Raw genomic sequence first — 17,534 nt, 5'->3', positions numbered from 1 at the left:
CTGCACGCGGAGGGGCCTTCCATCCAGGTCACAGAGAGGTCTTGTGGAATGGGGTGTTCAGTTTGGGAGGCTTGACCAGAGACAGCAGCACTCCTTTCTAATCAATTCCCAGCCCCATGCACAGCTGAAAACCTCCCTTTGTAGAACCTAGCCACCCTAAGCCTTCCACTACTCCACTGTTGGAGTCCCCCCTTGTGAGGTACCAGAAGGGTATGGTTTCACCTTGAGCTTTATTGTCACCTTAGGGTTCTCAGGCAGGTGGGGCTGCTGCATGTCATGGAAGGGCAGGTACACTAAATTGATGGCAGAGCTGGGACCAGTGCTCTTTCTGTCCTCCCTACTCTCCTCCCTCTCCATGGCTGGATAAATACGTGTGTCATGCCCAAGCTTCCCCTGGGGCCTTCTCAGATAGAAAGGAAAGCCCCCCTCAGCATGTTATCCCACATCCCCCTCGCCCGTACCCTTCTCATAGCCTGCTACTGCCCTTTCTACAATTAACATTCATACTTGGGTGGTCAGCACCACACCCAGGAAGGTCCTGCTGCTTCTGTCCCTCTCCTGTCAGCTCCAGTCCTTGTCCTGCCTGGCTCCCTATGTAGGCTGAGCCAGTCAGTCAGTGCACTCTGCCCTTTGGCTCCAGACCCTGCACAACCTCCTCCCTCTTGCTGTCCTGCCTGCAGCTGTACCCCCACCCTCACCCCCCGACTCCCACCCTGGCCCCTAGTTCAGACCAAGGGTCAAGCCTTCTGATGCAGTCTGCTTTCAGGACCACGTGCTCCCTATGGGGATGCCTTTGCAAAACTTTTAAGTCTCCTTGACCTCAGTCCTTTGAAGTGCCTTTCAGTCAGAGGGCTGAGGCCCAATCCCAAAGCCTGAGTTTCTGGATGTGTCCCCACCCATTCCTCCTGCGACCTCATCTCCCCGGGCAGGATGGCGGGAAACAGGGCGGATTTATCTGCCCGAGACCTGGGCCAAGAGTTCTGTTGGGCTGGGGCCCGGGGGTGGGAGGATGCTGGCACTGCGCCCTCAATTGGAAAGAAAGTCGATGGCAGCGCGCACGGAGCGATTGGTGCTGACATCGACGGCAGTGACCTTAATCTCAGTGTCGCCAAACTGCATGGCAGCGCGGATCTCGCGGCGGCCGGGGGGCGCTCCGGCGGCGTCGGGGCCTCCCTCGGCTGGCTCAAGCTCGAGGCTGAGCGCGCCACACTTGCGCACTCCTGGGTCAGTGATGAAGCGCGCGTCCTCCGCGGCGCAGCAGTACAGGTTGATGAGCACTCGCCGCTGTCCTGGGCGCGCTGGGCAGTAGCTGCGCCGCACCTCCTCGCCCAGGGCCACCGATTGCTCGGCGGCCACGAAGCGCTCAAAAACGTCGGTGCACCAGCGGCGACCGTCGCGAATCAGCAGCTTGTCAGGCGGGTGAACACCAGCCACGAAGCGGTTGAGCACGCCCACACCATATGTGAGCGGCGATCTACGCACCCGAACCACTCCTGGCGCCTGCCCAAAAAGCACTGCGCCTTTGAGGATGGTGAGGGCTACGTCGTGCGGAACCACCACACGCAGGCCACGGGCGCCCAGAGCTGCCTGCACCGCGTGCTGCAGCATAGCCGACTCGGCGAAGCCGCCCACCAGGAACAGCAGTTTGACACCCTGCACCTCAGGGCGCTCCAGCAGTGCTTCTGCGGGGACGGGTGGGGGAGGGGGTAAGGAGGACGGACGGGGAGTGGGCCACTGAGGCTACCGCTGCGCAGCCACTGGCGCTTCCCTTCTGCCCTCCTGTATGCCTGGGGCAACGAGAAACTAGCCATTTCACTATAAAACCTTAGCCTGGCTTGGATGAAGAAAAACACAGAGCACTTTCATGAGGGACTCTGCCAGCCTCATAGCCTCTGCTTCCTCAACACTATCTCGCTTTCCCACTACACTGGAGGGCTTGAGTAAGGGTGTGAATTTACACGTATTAAATGCCTACTGCGTGCAAGACATTGTGCTCACTCTCTAGATACTTAAACTCGTTTAAATCACTGTGATAACAGTGAAGTGGTCCTCACATACAGTGAAGTGGTCCTAACAGTTTGGGAGGGACCTAATACTAGCTGGGGAGTCAGCCACGAGTTTCTTTAACCTGGCAAGACTACACATCGTCCTATTTCTTAATCCCCACGGCACTACATCCTCCAGGTATTCCCGATGATTCTGGGTCTCATTCCAGTGTATGGATTTGGGGAAGTTTCCAGGTACTAATCGGGGGAAATACTCTTGCATGTGGGTGTGTATGCTAAGGTGAATGAATGACCCAAGCTTAGGCACTCACCTATGTGCTGGATGATCCCGCTGACGGTGGGCTGAAAGAGTTCGTTCATGGCCTCACAAGTCATCCTGAGCATCCCATGTGAGGACCACTTCACGAAGTTCACGCTGTAGATGGTGAAGGAGTCACAGGCCCATGGGTCAGGGTCCAGGTCCTACCTCTATTCCAGGCCAAAGTACCTGGGCACATTCTGTATTGTGCCAACCACACTTCTAGGGGCTTTAGACTCAGGTCTGTTCCTGGTCCAGACATGAGGTCCCAGGAGAGGAGCCTCCTTTTGCCTTAAGCAGAGGAACACAGACCGGTTGGTTGGCAGGGGTGTGTGTGTGTGTGTCTATGTGTGTGTGTGTGTGTGTGAGAGAGAGAGTAGGTAAGGCTGTGGGGAATATGAGATAGATTTTGGCCTTTCCGGAGAAGGCAATGGCAACCCACTCCAGTATTCTTGCCTGGAGAATCCCAGGGATTGGGGAGCCTGGTGGGCTGCCATTTATGGGGTCGCACAGAGTTGGACACGACTGAAGCGACTTAGCAGCAGCAACAGCATTGGCCTTTCCCTGGGGGCTCAGGATTCTCTTGCCTCAGTTTGGGCTGCAGATTTCAGCTGGGGTACTCATGCCCCTCCCCCTGCCTCCACCTGGGCTGGCATGACTTGTGCCTGGGCCAGATCAAGTGGATCCCCTGCCTCCTGGGGCCCACATCTTCCCCTGTAGGGGCGGTCCCCCGCTCACCTGCTCTTGCGCAGGGCCATCTCCACATTGTGGCCTCCCTGCTTACGGTAGAAGTCAATGAAGGAGAACGGTAGGGAGATGTTGAGCGCCCCTGTACGGTGTGGGCCTGCAGTGCGTTTGCGGGCCTCGAAGGCTATAGTCAGATCCACCCAGGCTGCTGGACGTTGCCTTTTGAAGGTGGTGATGAAGTCCTCACCAAAGATGCGGCCCAGCAGCTGCTCGAAAGCCAGGTCCACGCCCACCGCACCACAGGGGCCGCCTGGCATCCAGCAGAGAAGGAAGAGGGCAACAGTGCTCATTCCGCTGCCAGGAGGTGCTGGCAGGGCAAGGGCGCTCTGGGTACCAAGGGTGCTGCCTGGCTACTCACCAGACGCCTTGTAGAGCTCCTTGAGGGTGCCATGGGGCTGCTCCAGCTGGTGCACAGTCAGGTCCACTGTGCCTCCCCCACAGTCTGCCACCACATAGCGATCTCCTGTGGGGGCAAGCATGAGCACACACTTGTGGCAGTTTAGCTCTGGACCCTCTGGAGACTCAACCAGCCTTCAGCCCTGCCCCAGGTCCTGGCCCCTGTCTGCAGGGCTGTGGGGGTAACGTTGAAAGGGGCTTCAGGTCACCGGGTAGGGGCACAAGGTGTAAGGGAAAATGATTCCAGGTTCTGCAGCTCCACCTGCAGAGCATCCCCTGGAGGAAGGGGGGTTAGTGGCATGGCTGTGAGTGGGGGTGGGAGTGCAGGCGATGGTGAGGGGGCTACCAGCTTAGGTACAGCTGATGGAGTTGGAAGGGGCAGGGTTCCTAGAGGCTGGAGCTGACTTTGGGAATGTTTTCCCACCTTCAGTATCTGGTATCCCGCAGGGCCCAAGGAATATCCCTCCATCGCCCTTCCCTCCCCACCTGCTTGCAGATCGGCCCACAGCTCTCCAACACCCGACTCCACCAGGAATGTCCGGCTGTGGCGGGATCTTCGAAGCTGCTCTCGGGCTGAGTGTTGAGGGACAGCAGGACAGTCAGGTCAGGAGGCTGCAAGACCTTGCCTTAATATAGAGGGGCTCAGGCCATGGCAAAATCAGAATTAGGAAGGTCTAGAGGAACTGGGGAGGAGGGGAGACCTGAGACCTGTCCCTATCATAGAAGGTTGACACAGCAGTCTCAGTGCCTAGTCCTGGCAGCAGGAGCCTGGGGCTGGTGGGGGTGGGGGGACAGCTGACATGCCAGGAGGGGAGGGAAAACTTATCAGTGCTATTTAAGGAAAAGGTGAAGACCTCCACCTTCAGCTCAGAGTACCTTTGTCAGTAACCCCAGCACCTCTTCCTAGGGTAGGCTGTCACCACCCCTACCACCCCTAGCCCCACCCCCACTCCCCACCTCAGATTCAGGGTTGGATTGAGTCCTCCCATCCTCAGACAGTGCTACTCCAGGGCACGGTATAGTCTTCAGCGCCTGCCTCCAAGGCCACCACTAGGCAGCACCCCTGGGGTTGGCTCACCCTGACGGAAGCTGGAGTCAATGGAGCGGCGTTCGCCCAGGCACCCTCTGCCTGGAGCTCGGCTACTCAGATCCACGAGCTGGTGCAGACGCAGCTTGCGGCAGTAGACAGAGGCAGCCTCAGGCTCCAGGGCGATGAGTAATTGCTCTGCATCCTCTCTCGACACTAGTCCAGCCTGAGGATGGTGGTTGGCAGGGTTGGGGAGCATCATGGACCAGGCATCACACTGAAATGGCACCTCAGTGCAGGCAACCAAGGCTTGTGGGGCTCCTATCTCCTCCCCATTATACCACAGCCACATTAGGCCTCTCAGGGCCCTTCCATTTTGCATAGATTTGGAGCTGTCTCAGAGCCACCCTATGACCAGCCTTGGGGTGGGAGGGATGGCTGCGGCCAAGGATGCCATGGGGTTGCCCAGCAGGGAGGGACCTTAGACTGAATGAAAACCTAGAGCACCTGGGATCTGCCCCAGGCTGCCCAAGGTGGCCTGGGCTGCAGGAAGGTCCCCTTCATAAGTCCTGGGTTAGCAGCTGACACTGGCTGAGGGGGTTAGTGGAGACTCCAGAACAGTGTATTAGGGGGTATAATGGCCAGACCATCAATCAGAAGGGATGGTGGGGGAGTCCCCTTTAGCTTACTGAACTCCCTTTCTTCACTGGTAATGGACAGTGGCCATGGGCTTCCCCACTCTCTAGAGAACTTTGTTCTCAAGGAATGTGATATAGAAGAAAAGACACTTTAACAGTGAAATTTCAGGCACCAAGGCAAGCAAGCTAGGGGGGAAAAACACTTTCTATTACTTCCTGCATCAGGACAGGGGATCCCCATAGGAAGTACTTTATGGTTTTGTGGGATTCCTCAGATTCTGACCAGGTTGGGGGATGGGTGGGTATCAAGACTTCCTGCCCAGGGCCAGCCCTTTCTGAACTGACAGCCAGGGAACAGTGTGGGAGGAAGCAGGGTGGGTAAACCAGCAGGGGGCTACTGGGGTGGGGGGCGTTTGTTTTGGCTGGGTGTGGCCATGCTTTCATTCTGGTCTCTGAAAGGGGGATGGATGCCCACTGGCCTTGTGGTTAGCTCCTTCCAGAGACAAATGAGGGCACCTACGGATTTGACACCTAAGAAAAGGTATGTTTCTGGGGGGTTGGAGCTTCTGGTATCTTCCAGGGGAGGGTGCACTGGAATTCCTGAGACTGCTTTTGGAAATCCTCGGGTGTCCCCCCAAGGCCCCAGTTTCAGGGGCAGGATCAAACAATGAGTCCCCCTCCAACCTTCCCATCTCCACTGGGGGCGGGGGGGTGCCTGAGCTGCAGTCTCCCTTTCTCCAGAACTTTGGGCCTCTCTTATGTTAGGAAGATCAGCAAACATTGGCCAAAATACCTCCCTTCATAGTTTCATAGTCTTACCCTCTGCTCAAGAACTTAAACTGGTTGGGGCTGTGGTAAAAATACTGATGTTGGCTGAAGTGGATGTTCTTGGCGTCCTGCCCAGCTACTGTCAGTGTTACCTGCCATCAGCTCCCTGCTGCCCCTTCTCTGGAGAACTGCCTTCAACTGAATGGGAACTACTCACTTGGGGGGGCTTACTCCAACCAGTTACCAATGACAGACTGATAAGGATGGACAAAAAGCCACCCCTCTTGCCTCCCTGTGGCTAACACTAGGGTACAGTCTCCCTCCAGAGCTCTCCATGGGATCAGGCTGAGGCTGGGCTCCAGATGAGGACCCGTCCCCGTGCAGCTGTTTCTCCTGTCCTGCTTTCCTCACTCCCCTTTCACCTGAGAGTCCTTCTTCAATACACTACATGCACAAGAATTCCCATCTTGGACTCTGCTTCTACGAAACCTGCGTTAAGACCCTGGTTAAGCTGGCCTGGGCTGTCCCTGGTCCCTCAGCTCTCTGTTCCTACAGGCCCACCCCCTCTCTTGGTGGCAACAACCCTCCAAAATGCCCAGCAGGGTGGGGCTGGCAGTCTTTACTCGATGGCTCTGTGGTCCCAAGGGTGGTGTATGAATGAGGGTGTGGAGCCACGCCTGGGGCCCTTCCGAGCAACATCCACAACTCTGCCTGCGTGTTCTCACCAGGTAGGCAGCCTCCCGCATGAACTGCTTGGCTGGTTGTTTCCAGATGGCAGGTACGGTCAACACCCAGCGCACCGTGTCCTTTTCCAGCAGCGACGGGCACTGCTCCCTCAGCTCCTGGAGCACAACGGGGCAGTGAAGGGAAGAGCTGGCTTGGTCTGAGGGGCGTGTCTTTATAGGAGCTGGAGGAGCTAATCAGGCCTGGGGAACTTCCCAGCTGACTTGGAGGAATCTTAACACCCCCTTTCCCACCACCACCCACCTCCCCAACCCCTGATGCAGGGCTACCAGATAGGAAGGCAGAGGACTGGAAAAGATGACCTCTGTCTTCTGACAGTGGCTACTCAGTGGATGGGCTGAGGGGAAAGGATGGGCCTGGGGGTTGTCCACCCCAGTAAGCAGAGATAGGGTCACAGCGCACCTGAAGGGCATGCTCCTTGAAGAAGCGCAAGGCATGAGCGAATACCTCCAGGGCAGGCATTTTCTTTCCGTTTACTGCTTCTAGCTGGGTCTTCAAAGTGAGATCCTGGCAGGGACATAGGGCAACTCTGTAGGAGGCCACAGCTCTCCATTTCCTGACAACCTTATATTTAACCCCATTTCCTGTGCTCCCCTCTTTGGTACTGTCCCACTCTGGCTCTAATCTTACATCAGTTCTTCTCCCCAGCCCTTCCCTTTACCCTATTATACCCCATGGTCATGCCTCCATCCCTTAAGTTCAAACTCCTCCTCCAGGCCCCCCTCACCTTTTAGCTCTGCCCACCCTCTATGAGGCCTCCCTCCCTGCTTTTCCTCCTAGCCCTGCCTTCCTGGCTGGAGCTGGGCCCTAAGCCAGAATGTGACTCACGGTGGTACTGTGGATCTTCATCTTGAACTTCTCGAAGTAGAGCCAGTCACGAGCCTCCTCAGGGTCCAGATCATGGTAATAATCGCGGGCTGTATAGCCAAAGCTGTGAAAGGCACCCTCTGGGGTCAGCAGCAGGCAGGTAGGGGTCTTCTGGTGGGCCACACCTGGGTCCCCCCCTTCCCATTTCCTGTGGAGGCAGAAGGCTGTCAGTGGGGTCAGCAGTAATCTTCCCTTCATGGGGTTGGGTGCTGGCTCTGGGACCAGCTGTGTGACTTGGGGCAGCTCACTTGGCTTCCCCAGGCTCCATATGTAAAATGGGAATAATAACGGTACCTACCTTTTAGGGTTCTTGTGAATATGGTGCTTGGCATCCACTTAAATCTCCATAAGTGTTGCTCATTGGATCATCTCTATCCATGGAGCCATGGGTCCCATTCGACATCCTCAGCTTCTGCTCCCTCCCATGAAGTACACCATTTGACTTCACCTCCCTGTCCTTTTAACAAGTAGCAGCAAGCCATCATCCATCTGCCTTGTCTGGCCTTCTGATGAGTCTCTCCAGGACCCTGGCAGAGGCCTTCTCCCAGCTGGTTGGTTGCCCTCCTCTAGGCCATGTTCCACATAGCTAAGCTCTATGATCATTCCTGTCTGGCCCACCTCAGCAGCTACAACCCAGCTGACTGCACCTTCAACAGGCCCCCAAAACCTGAGATTCCAAACTTCCCTGTACGCAATCATCATCTGGACCTCCACCCACAACTCACTGCCCAGGTCATTGGCCTGGCAAATCCTTCCTCCCCTTCCTCTGCCTTTTCTGATGCCCTGACTCCTCTAGGCCAAGCTCACCATTGCATCCATTTGGGGGAAGGAACTAGGAATCCAGGAAGAAGGAAGAGCATGTGCAAGTTTACAGAGGTGTCAAAGAGTGGGGAGAACTAGCTATAAAGTTGGCTCAAAGCAGCAATGTTAAGATCAACTAAGGAGTATCAAATGTCATATCAGAATTCTGTCTTGGTCGGTTTTAAGGGAGTGAAGAAGCACGACCACATTTGCCTTTAGAAATATCTTTGGTCCCCATGTAGCAACAGAGTGGAGGAGAGGGAGGGTGGAGAAGAAAAACCAGGGAGGATATTGCAGCCATTCAAGTGAGAGAGGGTGGGGCTGAACTCAGGGGTGCGACTGGGGGAGAGAAGTAGATGGGTATTACAGAGATATCAGGGAGATAGACATGATGGGGCTTGGTGGCTAGTGGGAGTGGGAAGGGCTTGGGAGGAGGCCAGAATGTCCCCCAGTCACTCCTGTGACTATTATCTCCATAGTATCCCTTCACGTGTCCTCAGCCCTAGCAACAGGCCCAGCGTGGCCTCAGCTGTGTGTGCTGACAAGCTGGGATGCCATTCAGCTCCTTGAAAGCTCTAAGGTCCTAGGGCCTTTGTGGCCTCAGATGGATGTGGAGGGAGCAGAGAAAGGGGAAGGACAGTCCACATTCATGCAGGTCAAGTCCCCTGTATCTTTGGGGCGGTGACCCTTGGGGGTCTTTCCATATAGCCTCTCAGGCCCTGGTGAAGCCTGCCGATCCTCCATCCCAGTCTGAGTTGGGAGCTTTGGCATCTTCCACCTACAGGCTACAGTCTCACTAAGATACATTCAAAGGATCAGGGTCTTGAGGCCTGAAGGGAGGTATCAAACAAACGTTTTGTTCAAACAAAACTCAACAAACTTCATCAGAATGGATTTTTTCAAACAGCTCTTTCATGACAACTGTGTGACTTGTCAATTCAGCTAACCTCCCTAGTCCTTCATTTCCTTGTATTTCATTTGAGATGTTGAACCTAGGACTGCCTCTAGGAAGCTACCACATAGAAATTCCAGCACAAGTTTCCAAGGAAGAGTATTCATTGCAACACTTTTTGTAGTGGTGAAAACTTAGAAGGAAAAACTTCCTCAAAACTATCAATAGAAGAGTGAATAAATTATGATATATCCGAACTGTGGAATACTATGCAACAATGAAAATAAAATGGTGGCTCTCTCCATATTCACATGAAACATCTACAAAATAGTGCTGAAAGCTTAAAGCAAGTTGTATGTTTTATTTTAAAACCACATATTTGTGCTTACATGTGTGTCCCTATGACTAGCCCAGAAAAAATAATAAAAAATTTAAAATAAAAAATGAAGCCAACATTTTCTTGCAGAGGTCAAAGAGCTGCCCCAACTGGGGCTGAAGGCCCAGACCTGGGTCCCATCCTCCAAACTTTTACCCCAGTAGGGAGCCCAGACTAGGGCTGGAAAGCTTCTGAGAAGACCCCATGTCTCCTTAGTGACAGTACTTCTGGGACTAGGTCTCTCCCAGGGTGTAGGACTCCCTGCAACCCATCTCCCAGCCCAGCCACTCTCACCTCATCATGTGGATGGCCTCAGGGTCACTGGCAAAGCTGAAGGCATAGCCACTGGATGTGGTGCCAAAGTCGATAGCCACTACCACGGAGAAGGGGGCCTGCTGAGGGCCTCGGGCCTCGGGCTTCTGCAAGTGCAAGAGCTAGTCAGGGAGCAGCCAGAGGGCTAGGCTGACTGTACGTCGAAGTCCTCCCCACCCCTGGCTGTGGTCCAGACTAGCCCTGGCCCACGCTACTTACTTCCTGCCTGATTTCTCTCCCCTCCTAAGCTCCAGACTGAGCCCTTGAGATGCTAACTGCTCAGAAAGCCCAAGGCCTCTCAGGTAGCCCCATGAAGTTTTGAGCTCAAGTTCCTACTTCCCTGCCCTTCTGCCTGGGCTGCCTTAGCCCCACCCCCATCTTACATCATTTCCGGCCTGGGCCCAGCTGGAAGCAGTTCTAAAGCACATGGACCTGTGTATATGAGACCCTCCTGCTCTTTGTGGCCACAGTGAAATAGCCCGACTCTGTCCAGGTTTGTGGCAGAGAAGAGAACCCCATGCATGTGCCTCAGAGTGGTCCTTACCTTCTCCCAGGCTAGGCCTGGGCTCCCTGAGAACAAGGGGGTCCCCGGGTTGGATCACTAGGGTGAGGCCACCCTGGGTAGGGTGACTTAGGGAATTTGGGGGTGATGGTTATGTCTTAGATATTTCAAGCTAGCAGTTACCAAACTATTTTTTAGCCATGTGTCTCCTCTTTCCTAGATATATCTTAATAAGGTGGGGCTGTGGTTGACAGGAGGGGAAGCAAGTCTGGGAGGCCCAGTGCTCTGAGGACCTACCAAACTAGTTGCTCAGAAGTACATCTGCCCAGGCAGGCTAGTTGCAATGGTTCCCGGATGTCATCCTGGACGGGGCTCATCTCAGTAAAACTGTCACTCCTATAGTCCAAGGTCACCTAAGGCTAACCCATCTGGGGAGAACATGAGTGTACAGGGGCAGGAGGCATGGTAGTACTCCCAGGCCAGAGCTACGGGCTCTTCTCAACACCAGCGCAACCCTCCCCACCACCCAGGCCCCCCACCACCCCAAGCCCTACCCTAGGCTTACTGGAGACTGTGAGGGTGTGAGAGGGGCAATGCCACAGCTTTCCTGGGTCCTTGGGGAGGCAGGTGGGCTGGGCACTGGAGACCGCTGTGGGCTGGAACCTGCAAAGAGAGGACAAATCACTCTGGTACAATCAGGGTAAGGGGCTGGTCGCTAGGTCCCAGGTGTGGGGGATCCCCATCAGTCACTGCCGGGCCAAGGTGAGCCGTACCCTGCTGGGGAAGAAGGACTAGGGAGGGAAGGTAGGAAGGACAGGACTGAGGTGGAGGTGGGGGATACCTGGGCTCAGGGCCCGTTATCAGTTAGAGGCGACCTATTCCTGAAGGGTGACTCATACTTCACCTAGGGACTCACTGTCTTCCTCAGCACCCATCAGACACGGTGGGGAAGGGGAGAGATTAGAGAAGCATTGTGGGGGTGGGCAGGACTGAGTCCAAAGATAGAAGGGCAGGAGAGAGGGACAGGTGAGCTCCTGGGTGAGGATGAAGAAACCAGACGAGGTGGGGGAACTACAGACCTGAGTGGGAGGTGGAGCAACTCCTCTCCCCATAATTTCAGCCTCATGTTCTAATCAGGACCTGGGGGAATTGCCTCTCCTACCAACTCTCTGCCCCCAAGGGTCAAGGACAGGCCCAGCCCTGCCCTGAGCAGCCCTGAGCCGAGAGGTGTCTAACCACCGGAGGAAGACAGATTCCAAGCTCCCATCCCCCATAACACGCACAGACCTGAAGCCAGCATTTGTGGGGAGGAGGCCCCCTTGAGACCCTCTCACAGGCCCAGGATGGAGCTGGATGTTTGGTGGAAGGAAGCAGTGCAGCTCCCAGAAGGCAGCTGGCTTGGAGGCTCAGGCAGTTCAGGAGGCAGGAGGGCCTGCCTGGCTGGACATCCCCCAGGTGTGGGCTGGTGGCTCAACACCACCACACTGGGCTTTGCTGAGGCCCCTGTGCGGAGCACTGGGGCTGCCCTGGGATCTGTGTGTGGGGACAGGAGGCTGGCCAGGGAGATTGGTGGGGTCTGGCATTTAGACACACTGGCAAATCAAACAGGCCTGTCTAGCTTTAGGCTGAGCCAGGGCTGGGGCCTCGACTCCCTCAGCCACAGCCATGGGGCCCTGACAAGTCCCAGGCCACCCTGGCCTTGGGTACCCTGGTAACATATGTGAGGGGCGGGGCATGAAGGGGACTCTAGGAAGTGCCTGCACAGGGCTGGCATCTGTCTTGCAGTGCTGGAGGGGCAAGGACATGGTGGTCACACTTCCAGAGGCCCTTTTTCTTAGCCGGCCGGTGCAGGCTTGGGCCAAGCTGCTGTGGCTTGAGCCTGGGAAGGGAGGCAGGAAGGAAGGCCCAGCCCACCAGGTCTTTGTGAGTGGACTTCCTGAGGCGTGTCTGTCCTGCCGCCTGGCCTCCCACCCCTGCACAAAACCCAGAGCCTGCTCCCAGACCAGGCCAGACGTGCATGCACAGAGTTCTGTGCAGATATACACACACCCTCACTTGAGACCCTGTGCCCAGAGACCTGCCCTTAGGCAGACAGGCAGGGACACACACTCAGACTCACATACTACACACACACTCTGCACAAAATACATGCACACCCATACAGCCCTGTGCACACAGGCCTGCCCTGCATACACATACATGTAGACACTTGGGCGTCCCGTGAACAGGCTTGCAGAGTGTGCACACGCACACACACACACACTCACATACATATTCCTGTTGCACTAACCGGTCCCGTGCACACACACTCACAGAACGGCTCTCAGGAGCCTCTGCTGAGAGAGGCATATGGACAGCCTAGGGTTTGGTCTGAGTGCTGGGGTGACAGGGGTAATGGGCCTAGATGGAGGTGAGGGGGCAGGTCTTACCAATGTACAGCCCCTGTAGGTCCATCTCCGGGACAGCCAGCATCTTTGCAGGCCCTGTAGCTGTGAACAAGAATGGACAAGCAGAATGGCATTTATTTGCTCCTTTGTTCCCTTACTGAATAATTATCTACTTTCAGCTGGAGTCCATTGAAGCAAGTCCCAGACATCATGTTGCTTGACCTATAAATTCTTTAACATGTCTCTCCAACAGATACGGATTTTTTTTCTTTTTGATAGATACGGATTTTTAAAAGGACACTGCCACAACACCACTATCATGTCCAATAAAATCAACAGTAATTCCTTAATCTCATCCAGTGATCAAGCCCACAGTCCTAGCTTGTCTCAAAAATGTTTTGTTTTTTTTTTTGGCTGCACCACCTGGCTTGCAGAATTTTAGTTCCCCGAGCAGGGACTGAACCAGGGCCTGCTGCAGTGGAAGCATGGAGTCCTAACCACTGGACTGAAGGAAGTCCCTCAGAAATGTCTTTTTTAACAGTTGCTTTGTTGGAACCAGGACGCTCCTAAGTGTTTTCAGGTGCCTATTCTCTGCCAGATGCTGTGGGACATCAGTGACCCAGAGAGACACTGTTCCTGTCCTGGGGGCCCATAGCCTGGTGGAGAAATCATTCATAATCAGATAATCATGTACCTGAATCTAAGATTACAAATGGTGCTATGACGGATATAAGCAGGGCAGAAAGGGTAGCATGGCAAAGCTGGAGAGAGGGGTTGGGCAAGGCTTACCGTGCAGGCAGATCCTGGTGGTCTCAATTTTAAATCTGGTTTTATATGAAGGACAAGAGCAAATCCTGAAGGGTTTGAAGTGGCAAAGTGGAGACAGGCACATGACTAAATCTGTTTTAAAAATCCCACCTGGCTGCATGGAAGTATGGACCGCAGCAGGGCAACATGAAATGGGCCAACAGTGCTCCAGACAACAGATGCTGACTATCTTGAGACATAAGTGCACACATTTAAGTTAGAAGTTAAAATCAACAAGCCTGACAGAAGTTGGCTGGATTGGACATGGGAGATTAGGAAGAAGGTGTTCTTCTTGGACTGACTATCCAAGCAAGGAGATGGATGGTCAGATGGAGAATACTGGAGCAGGGCAAGCTGGCAGGGGGAAAGGGGCAGTGTTCCGGGTGCAGTTTTTGAAACTGCTGAGAAAACAGACCAAGGAGTCAGGTGACATATGACCTAGAGGTCAGGGAGAATTCCGAGGTGGAGATTTGTGTTTGGAGTCATTGACACAGGAGGTTTGGTGGAGAGTAGTGTGGGGGAAGGGAAGGGAGGAGAAGCTCTGAATAAAGGTTGACAGGAGGAAGGTTGGCTGGCCAGGGAGACAGGGATGCCTTCTATGGTTTCATGAAGATCTCGATAAGAGAAGGCCGTGAAGCTAGATCCTTCAGCGATTTTTAGATGAGATGGGGAAACACCAGATTTAATGTTTTAAAGGCCCAGGGCATTTTGGTGGAATGAAGGAGTGGAGTGGGAGTCTGGTAGGCAAGGAGGGAGCAAAGGATGAGAGAACAGAGCTAGCACTTCCGGCTAGTGCAGCTGAGATCAGGAGGTGATGTGCGTATCACCTGGAAGAAAATAAAGCTTGAGGAGGGGAGGACAGGATTTTGTTTTCTAAGATGAGAGGAACTTGAGCTTCTGTCCGCCAGCTCCCAAGAGCTGATTCTGTGCATCTCTTCTCAATTTTGCATTTATTGACATCACATTGATAGTTTGAAATCAGCCATGGTGATTACACCATACAAGTTGGCAAACTGCAAATCAGGTTTTTCTCCCTCTTGGGGAGCAGACTGAAAAACATTTACCAACAAAGGCTGGATGAAGGCCACAGGAGAGATGATGGCAGCTGTATTTATAAGTTGTTTCAATTCATCAGCAAAAACATTGAACGTTTCTTCCAGCCAGGTTCTACAGCTAAGTGCTGGGGAAACACTGCTCAATAAGTGGATTTTCTCAACCAAGGATATTGTATTTGGAGCAGAAACAATCTAGAATAACCAAGAAAAAAAGACTCAGGGGTTGTCATTCTAAGTTGATTCCTTGTCCAAACCATTGTCTGTAATTACCCCAGCTCTTATCTCTGAGCCTGCGATACACTGAGTGCTCTGATACTCAGGGCTGACAAGGGCCTATTAGGCACCTTAAGGACACCTGGCTGGAGTGCATCCTGTTGCCTGTCCATGCCTCAGTGCCCTTTCCTGTAAAACAGATCATGCAGGGGCTTGTGAGGATCAAGTCCAAGGATGGAAGGCGGTTGATAAAAAGGCAGATGTGAACAGTGTTCTTTCCCTTCATGATATGGATTCTGAAGTTTCTCTTGTCAGAATTTTTGGTCTTATTGAGACTTTTATTAGTCATTCTGAGTTCTTTAGAGAAGGAGAGAGGCCCTGAATCAATTTGTGTTAAAAAAGGAGGATCCTGCTGATTCTCTGAGAGGTGGAGGTAGAAGCAGGTGGCAGCCACACAAGCATGCATACATGCCCCATATTTCTTTGGGACATCCTTACCGTGCATACACACCCATTTACCAGAAACATTTAGGGAGAATGCTGATCATGGGACTCAGGACAACCTTCACTCCCAAAAGCTACATCTGGGCAGGGTCTGCAGCTGGAAATGGGGGGAGGTAGAACCCTGCCCCAGGGGTCCACTAATTTCAGACTGGCCATGCTTATGGGTTTGAGAATAATTGAATGGGCCAGTTTGACTTACACAGAAAGTAACCATTTCCTGGCTACAAGAGCAGGCTAAACCCTGGCTCCAGCCTGACCCCTACCCTACCCACAGACAGACACTTAATCCCACCTCCAGTCTGTCCCTTAACCTCACCCATGGACTGACCTATAGCTCTTGGCCTCATATTAACCTCTGATCTTCAGCTTTACCGTGACCCAACAGGCCTGACTGGGGACTAGGACAGGGTGTGGCTGAGTAGGGAGTTGAAACCAGAGATTCCCAACCCACAGAGTTCCTCAGACTACAAAAGCCTAGGACTTTCTGTCCAATGGAGAGAAATCTCCAAGGATCTTTTCCTCAGTTGGGCGTGATGAGGCTGGGTCCTTACGTCCCTTCCCATCCCCCACCAGAGCACTTGGACATGTAGTGTTGCTGGATTTCAGGGCTTCACACATACCCATCTTCTGCCCGTGAAGGCAAAGAGCCCATCCAACTTTACAGCTCACCTCCATACCCCCACAGGCCTTTTCCCTGCACCCTGCCTCTTCTTTCCACTGCTCTCTCTCATCATCCTGCCATTCAGCAAACAAAGAGAAGCCACGGGCATTTTTCCCAAACCAGAGACTGAGCCAACCTGGGCCCAAGGGACAGATCAGAAATGGCACCCAAAGGGCTGCCCCCATCTGTCTCTGGAGAGGCGCCCTCAAGGTGAGGGACCACAGGGAGGCTGTGGGGTGAGGAAACTGCCTTCTCTGGGGCTGTGGCAGGGAGCAACAGAAAAAGCCTCCTGCATCCCCTCCCTGTCCTCCGCTTTTCTTTCCATACATCCTGCCCCACCCCCATGGGTCCCCATCAAGGGAGCAGCCAGTTCATAAACAACCTCTGTCCCCCACAGCCTAGGCCCTAAGCCCCTCCCACCCTCTCCTGCAGTCCCTCATCACCTCTCTTACCTTCTGGGGATCCAGGGCTGCCTTCACTCTCACAGGGAGTCCATATGTTAGAGCTTCCTCCCTCCCCTTCCCTCTCCCCCATACAAGCTAGCTTTGCCTCCTGGCTCCACCGCCCCCACACGGAGCCCAGACCCCACTCCACCTGGACCCCCACGCTGGCCTCACAGAGAGAAACCAGAGGTCCCAGTTCACGAGGCCAGCCCACAGTCTGGCACTGTGGCACCCCAGCCACTCTTGAACTTTTGAGACCATAGGCCCTAGGAACTCCCCCTGCAGGCACCCCCATAGTACACACATATTCAACCCCGGGGTCTCCACCGTCTGGCCTAAGCACCGTGTCCCTCCACAAACTTGCTCCCCTGGAGCAGCCCCCAGCCCCACAGCAGACGCCCCGACATAGAAGTCTCTCGAGCCCCGCTCTGTCCCTCCCCTCCGATCCCCACCCTCACCAGTGTAGGGTCCCAAAGCCCGGATGGGAGCCCTCAGTCGCTGCCCCAGTTGCCTTCCTGAACCCCAGAGCCCTGCTGGAGACAGGGGCTTGCAGCTCTGTCCCAGTCCCGTTCTCCAGGTCAGGAAGTTTGTGGTGGGGTCTCAGCCGCCAGTCCGCAATGAAACCGCAAATCTTGGCGCCCTTCTCTCTAGGAGCCCAGCAGCGCCCTGCCCAGGACTCACCTTTGCCCTCCCGACAGCTCGACCTCTGTCCAGACGCCTGGAAGCTGGGCCCGCAGCCGGTGGGCTGGCCGTGCAGTGCCGCGGCGGCAACAGCCCTCGACGTGCGCCCAGCCCCGGCCCCGTTCTCCGCCCTGCAACGCCCCGACCCCGCTCCCTTCTCCTCCCCCTCCCCCAGGCCGGATGGCCGCGCCGCCCCGCCGCCGGGTGGGCCAGCGCTCCAGCCCAGATGTGCGAGGCCGGGGCGGGGCCGGCAGCGCGGGCCTCCGCCGAGGGGCCCCGCCCGGCTCGAGTCCACAGCCCCTCCCCGCGCCCCTCCTGCGCCTCCCACTTCCCAGCCACCCGGGGGGCCGTGAGGGAAGAAGGCTGAGGAGGCGAGGTAGAGGGTAGTAGAGAGGAATTTCAGAGCCCC

The 17,534-nt window shown here is 54.9% G+C and overlaps 1 protein-coding gene across 3 annotated transcripts; it reads right to left on the bottom strand.

Moving 5' to 3' along the window:
* Window positions 1-211: 211 nt before the first annotated feature.
* HSPA12B (heat shock protein family A (Hsp70) member 12B) lies at window positions 212-17,261 on the bottom strand. Of its 3 annotated transcripts, XM_006072914.4 has the most exons (13): window positions 17,126-17,261; window positions 12,804-12,863; window positions 10,940-11,037; window positions 9,855-9,979; window positions 7,453-7,639; window positions 7,027-7,131; window positions 6,606-6,722; window positions 4,526-4,700; window positions 3,934-4,020; window positions 3,410-3,514; window positions 3,043-3,301; window positions 2,318-2,421; window positions 212-1,682 (listed from the first exon to the last, which is right to left on the bottom strand). In XM_006072914.4, the coding sequence occupies exons 2-13, from the start codon at window positions 12,844-12,846 to the stop codon at window positions 1,027-1,029; spliced, it is 2,061 nt and encodes a 686-aa protein (XP_006072976.3). In that variant the 5' UTR covers window positions 12,847-12,863; window positions 17,126-17,261; the 3' UTR covers window positions 212-1,026. The 3 variants fall into 3 exon arrangements, with proteins under 3 accessions (XP_006072976.3, XP_025119791.3, XP_044783827.2); XM_025264006.3 differs by lacking the exons at window positions 12,804-12,863; window positions 17,126-17,261 and adding an exon at window positions 10,672-10,802; XM_044927892.2 differs by lacking the exons at window positions 10,940-11,037; window positions 12,804-12,863; window positions 17,126-17,261 and adding an exon at window positions 10,092-10,495.
* Window positions 17,262-17,534: the final 273 nt, after the last annotated feature.

The sequence above is a fragment of the Bubalus bubalis genome, chromosome 14 (genome assembly GCF_019923935.1).
Source record: "Bubalus bubalis isolate 160015118507 breed Murrah chromosome 14, NDDB_SH_1, whole genome shotgun sequence".
Lineage (NCBI taxonomy): Eukaryota > Metazoa > Chordata > Mammalia > Artiodactyla > Bovidae > Bubalus > Bubalus bubalis.
The sequence above is the reverse complement of the archived record's forward strand: the minus strand, read 5'-3'. Positions and strand labels throughout refer to the sequence as shown.